General features: G+C 44.8%; 2 protein-coding genes across 2 annotated transcripts; both read right to left on the bottom strand.

Annotated features, from left to right (window-relative positions):
* Positions 1 to 3,792: 3,792 nt before the first annotated feature.
* LOC124680610 lies at positions 3,793 to 4,491 on the bottom strand. The gene has a single exon (XM_047215681.1). It carries the CDS (start codon positions 4,489 to 4,491, stop codon positions 3,793 to 3,795), a length of 699 nt encoding a protein of 232 aa, XP_047071637.1.
* Positions 4,492 to 11,306: 6,815 nt separating this feature from the next.
* On the bottom strand, positions 11,307 to 12,017 carry LOC124680618. The gene has a single exon (XM_047215691.1). It carries the CDS (start codon positions 12,015 to 12,017, stop codon positions 11,307 to 11,309), a length of 711 nt encoding a protein of 236 aa, XP_047071647.1.
* Positions 12,018 to 13,112: the final 1,095 nt, after the last annotated feature.

The following is a 13,112-nucleotide window of genomic DNA, read 5'->3' on the forward strand; positions in this document are numbered from 1 at the left end:
ATGCAACATAAAGAATCCCAAAGCTAACTATCTTCGCTTGGAGCACACTCAACGCCTGATCTAGCTCGCAGAATTCCTGTCGGGTTTGGCTTTAGCGATGCCCGATCTGTTCCCCTCAGCCATACTCTCTTCGTTTTTTCAGTCTACATCTTGGACTAAAATTTTGTTCCATATTACTCTATATTTTAGCTTTGTAATCAATAATAATGTAGAAAACGAAGTAGTGCTACCCTCTCTATTGGATGCTAGTAATTTTAGTATATCTTGGATTGGTTAGGACATGTATAATGGTTATATCTTAGCATTGTCACCTAGGATAATTGATGATGTGGAGTAGCGAGAAATAGGAAAAAGAGGCTTGTCTTCTCTTAGCTAAGAGATCATGTCTTAGCAACAATCTGTTTCACCACTTATTTAGGGATGTCTCATTACTAGAGATAAGACTAAAAAATAATCCATTGTACATCATGTTTTCTTGTTAAATCTATATTACGTGGCGAAAATAAGATAAGACAGTCTTATCAACCATTATTGATGCCCCTTATTTACAAGTCAAAGCAGTAAATATTAAATGACTTGATAATTAGTTAATTTTACTCCAATGTAGACTATAGTAGACCAGAATGCAGGATTTACCAAGTTCGGGTTTAGTTTTAACTGCAAAAGTAGGTGGTTTAGCTTTAACTGTAGAGGTTAGGCAAAACGGCTGCCGGGCGGGACCCACCAAACAGCCAATGCGACGGATTAATTATCCCACACGAGCCACCGCCGCCGCCGCCTTCTTCTCCCACACATGCCGCCGTCGCATTCTTCTTCCACGCGGCGAGCGAAATCCGGAGGGCGCGCGGCGCGGCACAGCGTTCAGAATTTGGAGTTGGGAACGTCGAGGGCGACGCGCGCGCGGGCAGCGGCATGAATCGGTGAGCGAGCGCGGGCCGCGGGGTGGATACCTGACCCCGGGCGAATTTGATCGGCGCCTGGAGCAAACAAGGATCCTTGCCTGCCGAATCGAGGTAATTAAGGAGCCCCGCGAGCCGCTCTTCTCCCTCCTCCTAGCTCCAGATCCCCTCATTGTTTCTGCCTGTCTGCGCCTCCTCCCAGTCCACCACTTCGTCATCATTGCGCTGCTTCTTCTGCTCCCCAGACCGTCTTGTGTCCCTGGCAGGCGAAGACGGCGCACACTCGGGATCGAGTAGGAGCCACTTCGTCCAAATCACCACGAGTCTTCTTCTTCTTCTTCTCTATCTCTATTGATTTCGTTCTTCCTTCTTCTCTAGATAGTCATTAATTTGGTGGCTTAGGTCCCATGGTTGCTACTCCAGTCGTGTGGCGTTAATTGTCCGGTGATCATTTGCGTGGTTAAGGGGAACATGATAGGACGAGATTTACGTGCAATTGTGGATTGTTTTAGTTGGACAGTGCGCTGCTGCCTTATCCGTAATATGTTTCGTTGGGTGGATAGTGAAATTCTTTTGACAGTAAGTAGCTAGTTCCAAGATTAAATTATCTCTTACCTGAAGTCTTAATTGTCTATTGACTCATCACTGGTTTGTAATCTATGTCTTTGATTGGTTGCATCTGGAAACTAGTAGATACCAATTCTTGTTCTTTACAGTTGATGACTCCCACTCCCACTACATATCTATGTGGCAACTGTACGCACCTTGCTTGTATCTTTCTTCTGGAAATTAGTTGAGTTGTTGTATGTCTATTCAGTTGCTTTTCGGATACGACAACCACGCGAATGGTTTTCTTGATCTTAATAGTGAGATCAGGTATAATTTTATCTTGTTCTTTTGACACTAGTGCTAATTATATGTAGGTGCATTGGGTCTGGATTCAATACCCACGGTCTGCACTCTGCAGACCAGATGTGACGTCTATTCTTGAGAGCTCAGTTGAAAGTTTAGCATCTTATTTGATCCTTGTTTATAGTCTGATTGTTAGTTTGTTCTTTACGTTCAAACATGTATCTGAGGAATGTCAGGCTGTTAATGTTATTAGTCTGAAGACCAATGCCTGGAGAACTGACGTAGATTGGAAATTTAAAACCTCCAAACTTAGCCCAATAATAAATGATTGATGGTGACTGTAGACTGAACTGAGTGTTCTATGTTAAGCATCTCATGGCTTGATTTCTGGGAACTATTTTGCAGGAGTATTAGCTTGTGAGTGAGAGGCTGGCACTTGGACGTTATTTCCGGGTGCTACTAGGCCTTGGGTGGAAGAGTACGATTCATTTGTTTAACCTTATCTATAGGATTCGTAAAGAGCACAACTAGTTTTCTCTTTTTCTTAAATACTAACTAGTTTAAATAAAAAAGGGGTTTGTCCTGACTAGCAGAGGGGCTAACTGGACCAGTAGACTAGCTTGACTGGACAGACCGAGTAAGTATGACTTGGGGCCTGAGTCATGTAAGTACGACTCTAGCACTGAGACCAACTGGTATGTATTCATCATGCAACCTTTGCAGGTGCACTACTAATAGGCAATTGCTGATACCTGCCATGAACAAGCATATTCCTTAATTTTCTGACAATTGAACTCTCAGTTTTGTTCTTAGTTTTTCGTCTTGCTTTCCTGCATGCAAAGGTCCCCATTATGCCTCACGCCTCATACTGATAGTCAACCCATGCATCCCTGCAAAATTATTTGCTTAGCAGTTAGCACGGTAAATTGATGAATAGCGATTATTGTATGGAACTAATAATCCCAGTTATTTTCCAGCTTGTGGCTGAGGGAGTTGATCCAAAACATCGAACATTTTCCTACTCGTACACTCTTTCCCCATCAATTTGCTTGATGGATCAGCTCATCTTATCTCATTGATTTCCTAACTGTGTTTTCTCAGCTCAAGGTTTAAGAAGCATAGAAGGTCGGAAACCACAACCAAGAAAACAAGCCATGCACATCCACGTGTCATGGAGTCAGGTTCACCTGAAAAAATGCCCAGACAGGGTTTGAAGATGACTTGGTGCAGAGGAAGTATTCGAGGGAAATATAAACATGGCAGCAATAAATTCCTTTGGTCCAGCAGGAGCAGCAGCTTCAGCCTTCGCAAACATGGCAGCAGCAGCTGCCTAATGCCTGGTGGCTGGTGGCTGGTGGCTTTGTTGTTCCAGTACCCCAGTATGGTCTAAGGTGCCATTTTCTGGAGTCTGAGATAGAGATAAACTTGTAAAATTCTCTTGATTTTAGCTTACATGCGCATGTAAGTATGTAATCATATGATCTTTCTGAACAATTGCTTTCCTGCCATCATTCTGTTCGTCGGTGCTGTGGAAAATTAACAATAGTGTTGGGATGCAAAAATAATTCTAGAAACATTGTTCTTAACGCTGCCATGTAAGTCCCTGTTAATTTTAGAATGACTGTATTGGTTGATTTCGAGGCTGGGGTTCCTCCCCTTTACGAAAAAGAATGTAAACCCTGTTGCTCAGTTCCGTGGACAGGATGATGGTGCAATTCTTGATCTTCTAGGCGACTGAAAAGTTTTAAAATTCCTCTGTTTTCATTAGGATATGTTTTTTTCCCTTTCTGAGAAAGAATACTACTCTCTGGCCCCATTTAATTGATGCGGAGGTAAACTGGACATGGCACATTTGAATGTATGGGTTGCGACAATTAATTCGAGCCGGAGGTACTATGCAAGTTACGTTTGCAAGGAAGAAACCATGTAGTTTCAACTAGTATATGTTATTTCACATTTGAAGGTGTATACATATCATGTACTGTACAAAACTTTGTGGTGATTGACAGGTCCTGCAAAAATTGGGTGCCCCGGTAGAGCTCTATGAGCTAAGAATGTTCAGAAGCGAAATTCTGTTTTGGATCAATCTCCTGTACAGAAGTTCCACTCCAGACTCAAGATCACTGACACTGCACTCCAGTGCCCTCATTTGCTCCTCTTTGCACACGAACTTGCTCTTGTGGAATGTCTTGGAGACAAGAGAACACTTGGGCATCTCAAATTGCTTCGACAGGAGCCTGCATGTGGATTCGAGTAGTGAGATGGTAATCTCTCTTGCCTCAGCCATTAGCATCAGCATCCTGCAGTCGTTGTCAGAAACGGTGTTCTTGCTGATCTTCTTGAACTGCTTTTGCGCCTTCTTGGCTAGCCGGATGTATGCCTTGACTTGGGCATATGCATCTTCTCCTCTGCTGAGAGCCAACAGAAGCTCCTGAACACTCATCTTCAGCTCCATGAAGTTCTCGTGCATGGCGTTGGAGAGGTCAAGCAAGATGAGTGACCTTCCGAGCTCCGCCTCCACCACCTTCCTTTGCAGGCTGACTTGGCTGCTGGGCCTGCACATCATCTCCTCGATGGAGCTGTAGATACCTTCAAGACTCCTCAAACCATCGCATGATGTATCGATGGTCGCCGATGGTGAAGAGATTGTTGTGCTCAGGCTGTGGAGCTGTTGCTCGACTTTGGGCTTGTTTGATCGTGGGCTCGAAGGCGCGCTTGAAGATCTTTGATGGTAAGCCATGCTTGGAGATTGAAGCTTTGATGCTTTTCTTCTTCTGTATGTAGTTGGAGGAGAATGGTTGTCAAGACTCAAGACGAGCTGCAGTTTGATGATGCTCGACCTTTGGGGTTTTCCCTATATTTATATGGAGACTAGAAGCTGAAGCAATGGCATGATGCATAGAGAAGTTGACTAAGAGAATATCGTCCGCTAACCTCCATCTGATCTGGATTATCGTGTTAATTGATTTGTTGGAGTAGAGCCAGCCAAGGTCCTTTCAGACAATGCTGTTGCTTATGTGTTTTTGGTTAGGGCAGTAGGTGTTAATCAGTGAGCTTATTTGCCTGGCATGTCCCAGTTATTGGTGGCACAGCACACTGCACGAGTGTATAGTTTAATGTTGGGTCACTAGTTTGGTTCTCTGCTGGTTCTTCGACATTAGGATATGTTCTAGTGCTTATGTAGCAGCATCAGCGTTGGAAATAAAATACAAGAGGAATTGCTTCAATGAAAACTTCACTGTGAAAAACGAAGGGGGCAATGGATATTGTGAACTTTCTTTGGTGGTGTAGGTTCTCGGACTCTACATACTACTTATAATCACTAGGTTGATATTTGAGAAGGTAGCCTGTAGTTAGTTATATGGACAAGAAGGCAGCAGGGATCTCCATCTGCCCTGATGATTGCATTGCCACTGCATGCACAGACAAATTAAGTAACACATTGCTAACCAACATAGCTGGGTTGTCATGCTGGTTGCGTGGCCAGCAGAGAAAGGTGCACGCTCAAGTGCATGTTGATGCATTGTTGGGTTCTGATGAACGTGGCCAGAACAAACAAAATAGAAATTGCATGGAAATTTCGTCAGTGTTGAGCCATGTTTCAGAGATTCGAAGCAAGATCTGCTATTTGTACCCAACTGCTAAAAACCCGAGGTTTCAGAAATATCGGTTCAAATGACCCATTTTGTTGGGTGGCACGTCTAAGGTTGCTTCCTCAGTTCCTCTTCGTTGTTGCGGTAAGGGCATCTCCAACGGGTGATCCAAACGGACGCTGAGCGACCGTTTGCGTCTGTCCGGCCAAAAGTACGTCTGATACCATCTCCAGCGGGACAACACATAGTGACCGGGCTGTCCGCAGCGACGGAAACGTGGCCAAAAAATGCGTCAGGTTTGCGTCTCTGCAGACGCAGCGGTCGTCCGCCCGGTCCTCGCACGGGCCCGCCTGGCAGGGGCAGAGATGTTTCGTCTTCCGCGGCATTACTTACGGGCGGCGCGCTGTAGTTTTCCAAGGCCGCGTTAATGGCGCGCCTCGGCTTCCGCGAGCGTGTGCTGCTGGGCAGCGTCGCAGTGGCAGGACATTGAAGGCGAGATGACGTTCGAGCCTCTTAAAGGAACGCTCCCGGCGCCCATTTGCCCGACCACACCATTGCCAGAGCCCAAAATATCCAACCGAACGATGCCATGGGGAAGAAATGCTGGCCGTTAAGCAAGACCAAGAACGACCACGAGGCTAGTGGCTCGCGGTCCGGCAAGAAGCCACGGGTCGAGTAGTACGTCCGCATCGAGTTCGCGCGCCACCTTTCGAAGGAAAATCGGCCGGTGCCATGGCCGGACGCAAACCTGCCTAGATGAGGTGCGCCGCCGCCGAGCGATCTTGCCGATGGATCTCCGAGAAGATCCGGCGTACGCGCTCAACTCCTACAACTGGATCTCGTTCGGGACGTGAGAGTTCGACGCGCACCGCCGCGCTGGCTACCTCGGTGACCTCGAGTACTTCGACCGCGAGATCACCGTGGAAGAAAAGGAGAACGACCAGGAGGACACGGATGAGGACGAGCAGGCGGAGCGCGCAGACTACGACCACGATGACGGTGGGCCGGCGTGGGATCCGGAGACCCAGCCGCCGGACATTACCGAGGACGAGGCCATTGCCATGGCACTGGCCAATAGCGAGCTCGAGGAGCTCAACGAGCTCACTATGTGGGACTGGCTCGCAATACAGCTCTGCGAGTCGGCGCTCGCGCAGGGGAGGCTGGCGACTCCTCCGGCCACGCCGACGCGTTCCAACAACGGCGCGCCGGCTGCTGCTCCGGCCTGAGATCCGTGGCCACCTTCACCACAGCCTTCTGCGCAGGCGACGGCCTGGCCACAGTTGCCGCAACCTGCCCTTCCTCCTCCACCGCCGACCTACCAGCTTCCATGGTCGACGCCGGAGTTCATCGACCTCGTCACCACGACGAGCAGTAGGCAGTACCTAGTTTAGCACGCCTTTATGGCCTTTTAAAAGTCTTTTTATGTTTTTTATTAATGTAAATTATGACTTTTATGAATGGGAAAAAAGTATGCATCGTGCCGCTGGAGCCGCCCCCGAAGCAAACGGACGCGCGGTCGATTTCGACCATTTGAAACGCGTCCGTTTGGGCGTCCGAAATGCGTCGCCCCGCTGGAGATGCCCTAAATCAAAACACATAAGTGTCCATATAACTAAGTCTTGTATTTTTCTGCAGACTAGGATTCATCATGGGGAAGGGGATTGTGAGAAGCTGCAGGTTCCAATTTTCCAAGATCAGGGAACTATAGAGTACAGAGGATCTATATGTGTGCATGCTTATATCACAGAAATGTCCCGTAATGTACATTATAACCTCTGTTACTAAAATATAAGGTATTTTGGGAGTTTGATTTGAACTTTTTAAAAGTATTATATTTAGCGGGTGTACTATGTCTTAGTCGACCTGACTTAGAATTTGTTATATCTCAGTCACCCCCAAAAAATGCAACCACGGTGAAAGAAAAAGTGCAATTTGTTTTCAGTTGCATGCATTTTTCTATGGTGCAACTATTACGAGTTGTAACTGTCTCAGGTGAATGATACTTATGAAAATCTCAATCGAACTAAGATATAGGTAAACCCTATTATCTAGAATAACGGAGGGAGTAGCATTCCAATCAGCCATGCATGCCAGAAATAAAAACAAGTACAATACCGCAGTTTGATTCACGCAGTGCCACGTATCTCCCGAAACAGCTGCTAGGAAGCAGAGAAAGACAGAACACAGTAAGCAAAATGTCCAATAATTTAGCATCCTCGCTGGATTGAGCGCACATCGGATCAGGTCTGCAACAAGAACGTACTGTATTTGATAAAATAGTTTGTTTAGAAATCATGCACGATCGAGAAAGGAAGCTCAAGGATTTTGTGCACATGGGAGTCAGTGCTCCCTTCACTTTTGAATTTTTGAAAATTTCAGATTCTCATATTTCTCTGCTTTCAAGAATTATGACATTAAATATGTAGATAGATGTGTATACGAGGATTGGAATCAAAAAAGTCCCGTCAAAAAATACGTTATATTTTGAGAGATGCAAAAAAGATAAATTTCTGACAGTAGACTGACAAAATATACGTACAATTGTACTACTATTTATAGTCAGAAATTTGTCTTTTTTGTATTTTCCAAAATACAAAGTATTTTTTAATGGGACTTTTTTGACTACACTCCTCGTGTCTAAATCTATCTACATATTTAATGCCATAATTTTTGAAAACATAAAAGAGCGAGATTTTAAAAAATTTCAAAAATCCAAAAGTCCAATGAGGATATGTGCTCATGTGCACATGGCACTTTCCGCGTAGAAACCATGAAAAATCTGCGCACACGCATGGCAGCTAAGCCTAGCTTGGCACGCCAGGAGGGATGCATGTGTCCAGCTGCAGCCCAACCATTGGCTGTAGATCGTCGTCGTTGCGCGCGGGCGCTCGTGTACATGCCGCGTGCTGCCACGGGAGGCATGCTAGCCAGCCAGGCCGTGGCCACTAGAACTATGGGCCTGGTGGCTTGTGGGTTGATTAAATTTTTTTTTTTCTTGGACACTGGGAAACAACCTTTATTTTACTCAATAATAGTTAAGTCTGATACAAGTTTAGCAAGAATAAAATGAGGAGATCATCTTAGCAGGACCTGCATCATTAGCATGTTTTGCTACTTCGTCTGCTACACCATTTAAATCTCTTGAACAGTATACAAAGGTTGCTTTCATAAAATCTCTGAACTAGCTGAGCACAATCATTTAGAATCGTTGTTGCTGGGCTCATTGAGTAACCACCCAGGTTCATTGCATCAATAATTGCATGGTTGTCTGAATTTATTTTCACTCTGTTACATCCTATCTCCATCGCAAAAAGGAGTCCATGGTGGAGAGCTAACGCCTCAGCAGACTCCACATCCAGTACCTGCACTAGTACCTGGCTGGAAGCAACAATAAACATGCCACGGTCATCCCGCAGGGCAGCTCCAGTGGCTCCCGAGGCGGTGACTTCAAAGAATGAAGCATCAACATTTAGTTTAACCATCCCCGTTTCTTCATGTTGCCTCTCTTTGACGATGCAACAGTTGTAAAGTTTGAAGCTAGTACTGTAATAGACATGGCTGCTCGTTACAGTGGTTGTAATCTTCCTTCCTTCAGGTACAGTCTCCTCTCCCACCAAATATACCATGCTTTCACAAGGATCATTGCTTGTAGAGAAGGGTGACCAAGAACAAGGGACTTTTGTTGCTGCATACGGATCAAATGCTCAAGGGAAACTTGTCCTGCCCTATCGGCGAGCAATGCCTCTGCAATTAAATTTTCCAATCCTAGGGCTCTGTTACTCCCGGGGGCATATGTTTAGGGTACCGTCAGCTGCCTGATTTAATACAGACATGAAAAATGATCGGTTGTACCTATGTGGATTGGGAGGGCTACTCCGGTGCTCCTCCCTAAACTAAGTTGAAGGGTTATAGTTGTTTTTTTTCTATATTGGGTCCGCCGAAATCCATATCCAGCTCATGTATACCATCTGTATTGATACGGTATATATACGTCATGTAAGCAAAAAAAAAAAAGAGGTCACGTCAGCAAGATCTTTATAGGACATTTCTATTTCGGCACACGCACATGACCGTAGATGCGTACAAAACGAGGTACAACACAACACGGACCATCCGGGTCTGTACAGGGCTTAATGGATGGTGGACCTACACTGAAATTACGATCGTGCGCCCGCTTACGAACATGTATGGAAGAATCCCCACTGTTGTTGTGTTTGACGAACCCATAATTTTTCCAGGGGAGAAGCACCGGAGCAGAAGTAGTGGATTGGACCGTGAATACGAAATTACCGTTGTTGTCGTATATATCACTTTGGGCTGGAGTAGCCTAGCGGCCCGACACATTTTGTCCGTTAAGCAGAATTTTATTTTTTCAACCAAATTCACCAAAAAAAGGTAAATACATGAGACAAAGTGGCCATACAAACAACGAAAATAATGCTTCAAAATAGGGCTAATTTAGTCAATTACAAAGTGCACATAAATAATAGCTAATCAAGATGCAAAAGTAATACAAGTTTGAACGAAATGAAGCAAAATAGGATTTATGTGGGCGATCATGTTCGCTAATGATGGCTCGCTACTTCTCTGAACCAGGTCCTTTGGTCCGGATCCATGATGCTCAAGTCGGTGAACATGATCCGGTTCTCCTCCACAGGCAACTTGGTCGTGGCATACATCCTTCTGACCTCTATAGCGCTGGAATGATGTAGCACGGGCTGTCTAGAAACGCTATAGCGTGCTATCAGCGCTGAAATACCTTGAAACACTAACATCAGGTGGGTGCCTTGTCTCACATCTTGTGAAAGTGGGTGTCTATCCTTGACTATATTATTATGGTTGTAATTCTTATTAGGTTGAAGCGTTTGCCGTATTTGATCGTTTTGGCTATATAGAAATGACTAGATTTTTAATGATAAAAGTCTTCTATCATGCAAGTGATCAACCTGTGCACCATTTTGCTCCGTTCATGGTGGTCTCAACAACGTGTGGAGAATTGAGACCTATTTACGTAGGTGTCTACATGGTTGAAGGACACGGCGAGGAATATTTTCATCCAACATGGATGTTAGTTTTATTTATGAATTTGTCATCCATCTCCATGGGCGATTTAAAATTTCTTGATGAGTACTTGTATTTCTCTTTTTTTTTCTTCCTTTTACTAAACTTGGAGCAATCATCTTAGTTATACAGAGGCCGAGTGTAATGCTTAATTAAGTTTTAAGTAATAAAGCATCCTTTATCGAAAAAAAACCTTCAGTATGTTAATGATACTATTCTTTTCATGGAGAACTTGGAGAAAGCCATGAACGTGGATTTTTTTATGTATCTTTGAACAACTATCCGGACTTAAGATCGTGTAAAAAAAATTGGAAGTCAAAAGAGGAAGAGGATCAGTACAAATAATTTTTTGGTTGTGAAACTGGTTCCTTCCTTTCTTATACCTATGTGTCCCAATCTATTTTATAAAATTACTTAATAAATACTGGGATCCACTTTGATTGAAAGTTGGGTTGTTACTCTCATATGAAGAATGACTTGTGCTTATTAGTTACATTCTTATAAATCTAATCTTCTGATGTTTATGCTACCTTTTCTAGAGATACCCACTAAATGTTAGATTTTTATAGGTCAAGTTTCTTTTGGCAAAGTGATCAACTTGGAACAAAATATCAGTTTTCTGAATGGAATATCATTCTCCAACCAAAGGAACACGGGAGCCTAGGGATTCAGGTTCCAGAAATGAAAAAGAAGTTGTATGTCATCTTTGCTGGGTTTGACAAAGGCTGGGTTCAATGAAGTTGTATATCATCAGCAATGAAGTTTCAATTAGTACATATTTTCACACATTTGAAGCTGTATACATATCATCTACAGTACAAAAATTTGTGGTGATTGACCTGTCCTATAAAACTCGGATGTCAATCGCAGAGAACCGGTAGAGCATACATGCTCAGCGTATCTACAAGCTAAGAATATTCAGAAGCGAAACTCTGTTGTGAATCAATCTCCTGTACAGAAATTCCACTCCGGTCCGAAGATCACCGATGCTGCTCTCCAGTGCCCGCAATTTCTCCTCTTGGCAAACGAATTTTGTCTTCTGGAATGTCTTGGAGACAAGGGAGCACTTTGGCATCTCAATTTGCTTCGACAGAAGCCCGCAAGTGGATTCGAGTAGTGAGATGGTGACCTCTCTCGCTTCAGCCATTTGCATCATCACCCTGCAGTCCTTGTCGTCAGAAACAGTCTTCTTGCTGATCTTCGTGAACTGTTTTTGTGCCTTCTTCATTAGCCGGATGTACGACTTGACTTGAGCAGATGCATCTTCTCCTCTCCTGAGAGCCAAGAGGCGCTCCTGAACACTCATCCTCAGCTCCATGAAGCTCTCCTGCATGGCGTTGCAGAGATCAAGCACGACGAGTGACCGTCCAAGCTCTGTCTCCACAGCATTCCTTTGCTGGGTTTGGCAGAGGATGACTTGGTTGCCGGGAGTGCATATCATCTTGTCGATGCAGCTGTAGATGACTTCAAGCTTCTTCAAACCATCGCATGTTGTATCGATGTCAACGGTTGCTGAGATTGTTGCGCTCAGACTCTGGAGCTGCTGCTCAACTTCCGAATTGTTCGAGCGAGGGCTCGAAGGCGCGCTTGCAGATCTTTGATGGCAAGCCATGCTTGGAGATTGAAGCTTTGCTGCTATTTTCTTCTGTATGTTAATGGAAGAGGATGGTTGGAAAGACGAGCTTGGTTTGTTGGTGCCTCGGGTCTGGGGCTCACCCTGTATTTATATCGCAGAGGCTGAAGCAATGCGTGATGAACTGAGCTGTCGACAGGAAGAATCTCATCCGCTAATCTCCATTTGATCTGGATTATTGTGCTAAGTGATCCGTTCGAACAGGAGCCACCCGGAGTTATTGATTGTCCGTGTTTGGTTAGCACAGCAGGGCTCAATGAGTGGGATTATGTGCCTGGCATGTCTCGGCTACTGGTGGCACAATACACTGCACGAATGTTACGTTTGATTCCGGATCATGGAAGACTACAGAAACGAAATGGAAGATGTAGTAAACGAAGGGGATCAAAGGATATATGAAGTTATGAACTGGTGCTTGGTGCAGTTTATACTTCTGACTCTGCCAACCAATCAGGAGGTTGGGAATTGGGATATTTGAACGCAGAAGGAATCTCCATCTTCTCATGATTGTATGGCCACCTGCCGCCACAGACAACGCTGATGTCCTTCTACACCTCTTGTCCAATTCAGCAACACACTGCGAACAAACATAGTTGGGTTGTCATGTTGGATGCGTGGCCAGCAGAGTAAGGTGCACGCTCAAGTGCAGGTTGCTGCATTGTTGGGTTCATATGAACGTGGCCAGAACAGACAATAGAGCAGAAGTGCATGTCTGATCAAACGACTCAATTCATTGGACAACCCCATCGAAGGTTGCTTCCTCGTTGTTGCCGTCGCTCTGAAAAATCAAGGCACACAACTGCAGGAATGTCCGGGAGTGCCCCTCGTATTTGCTCGATCGCCATATGCTGCTAATGATGAAAAATAGTCTAGACATTTGGGTGGCGTGCGTCAAGGGAAGGTCGCGCGCGAGAAGCTGCAACTTCATGTTTCCTGAAACTTCCAAGGCCAGAATGCCAGATACACTTACTATCTACGTGCAGGATACTTTGTTTGGCAAAGAGGAAAATACACAACTGAGATGACAATCAAACAGAAACATCGAACCTCTCAATAGTGGAAAACAGGCCTAAT

The sequence above is a fragment of the Lolium rigidum genome, chromosome 1, assembly GCF_022539505.1.
Source record: "Lolium rigidum isolate FL_2022 chromosome 1, APGP_CSIRO_Lrig_0.1, whole genome shotgun sequence".
Lineage (NCBI taxonomy): Eukaryota > Viridiplantae > Streptophyta > Magnoliopsida > Poales > Poaceae > Lolium > Lolium rigidum.

Bases quoted from the DNA above. Each gene is read 5' to 3' on its own strand.
- LOC124680610 (XM_047215681.1), bottom strand. From the start codon at position 4,491: ATGGCTTACCATCAAAGATCTTCAAGCGCGCCTTCGAGCCCACGATCA.
- LOC124680618 (XM_047215691.1), bottom strand. From the start codon at position 12,017: ATGGCTTGCCATCAAAGATCTGCAAGCGCGCCTTCGAGCCCTCGCTCG.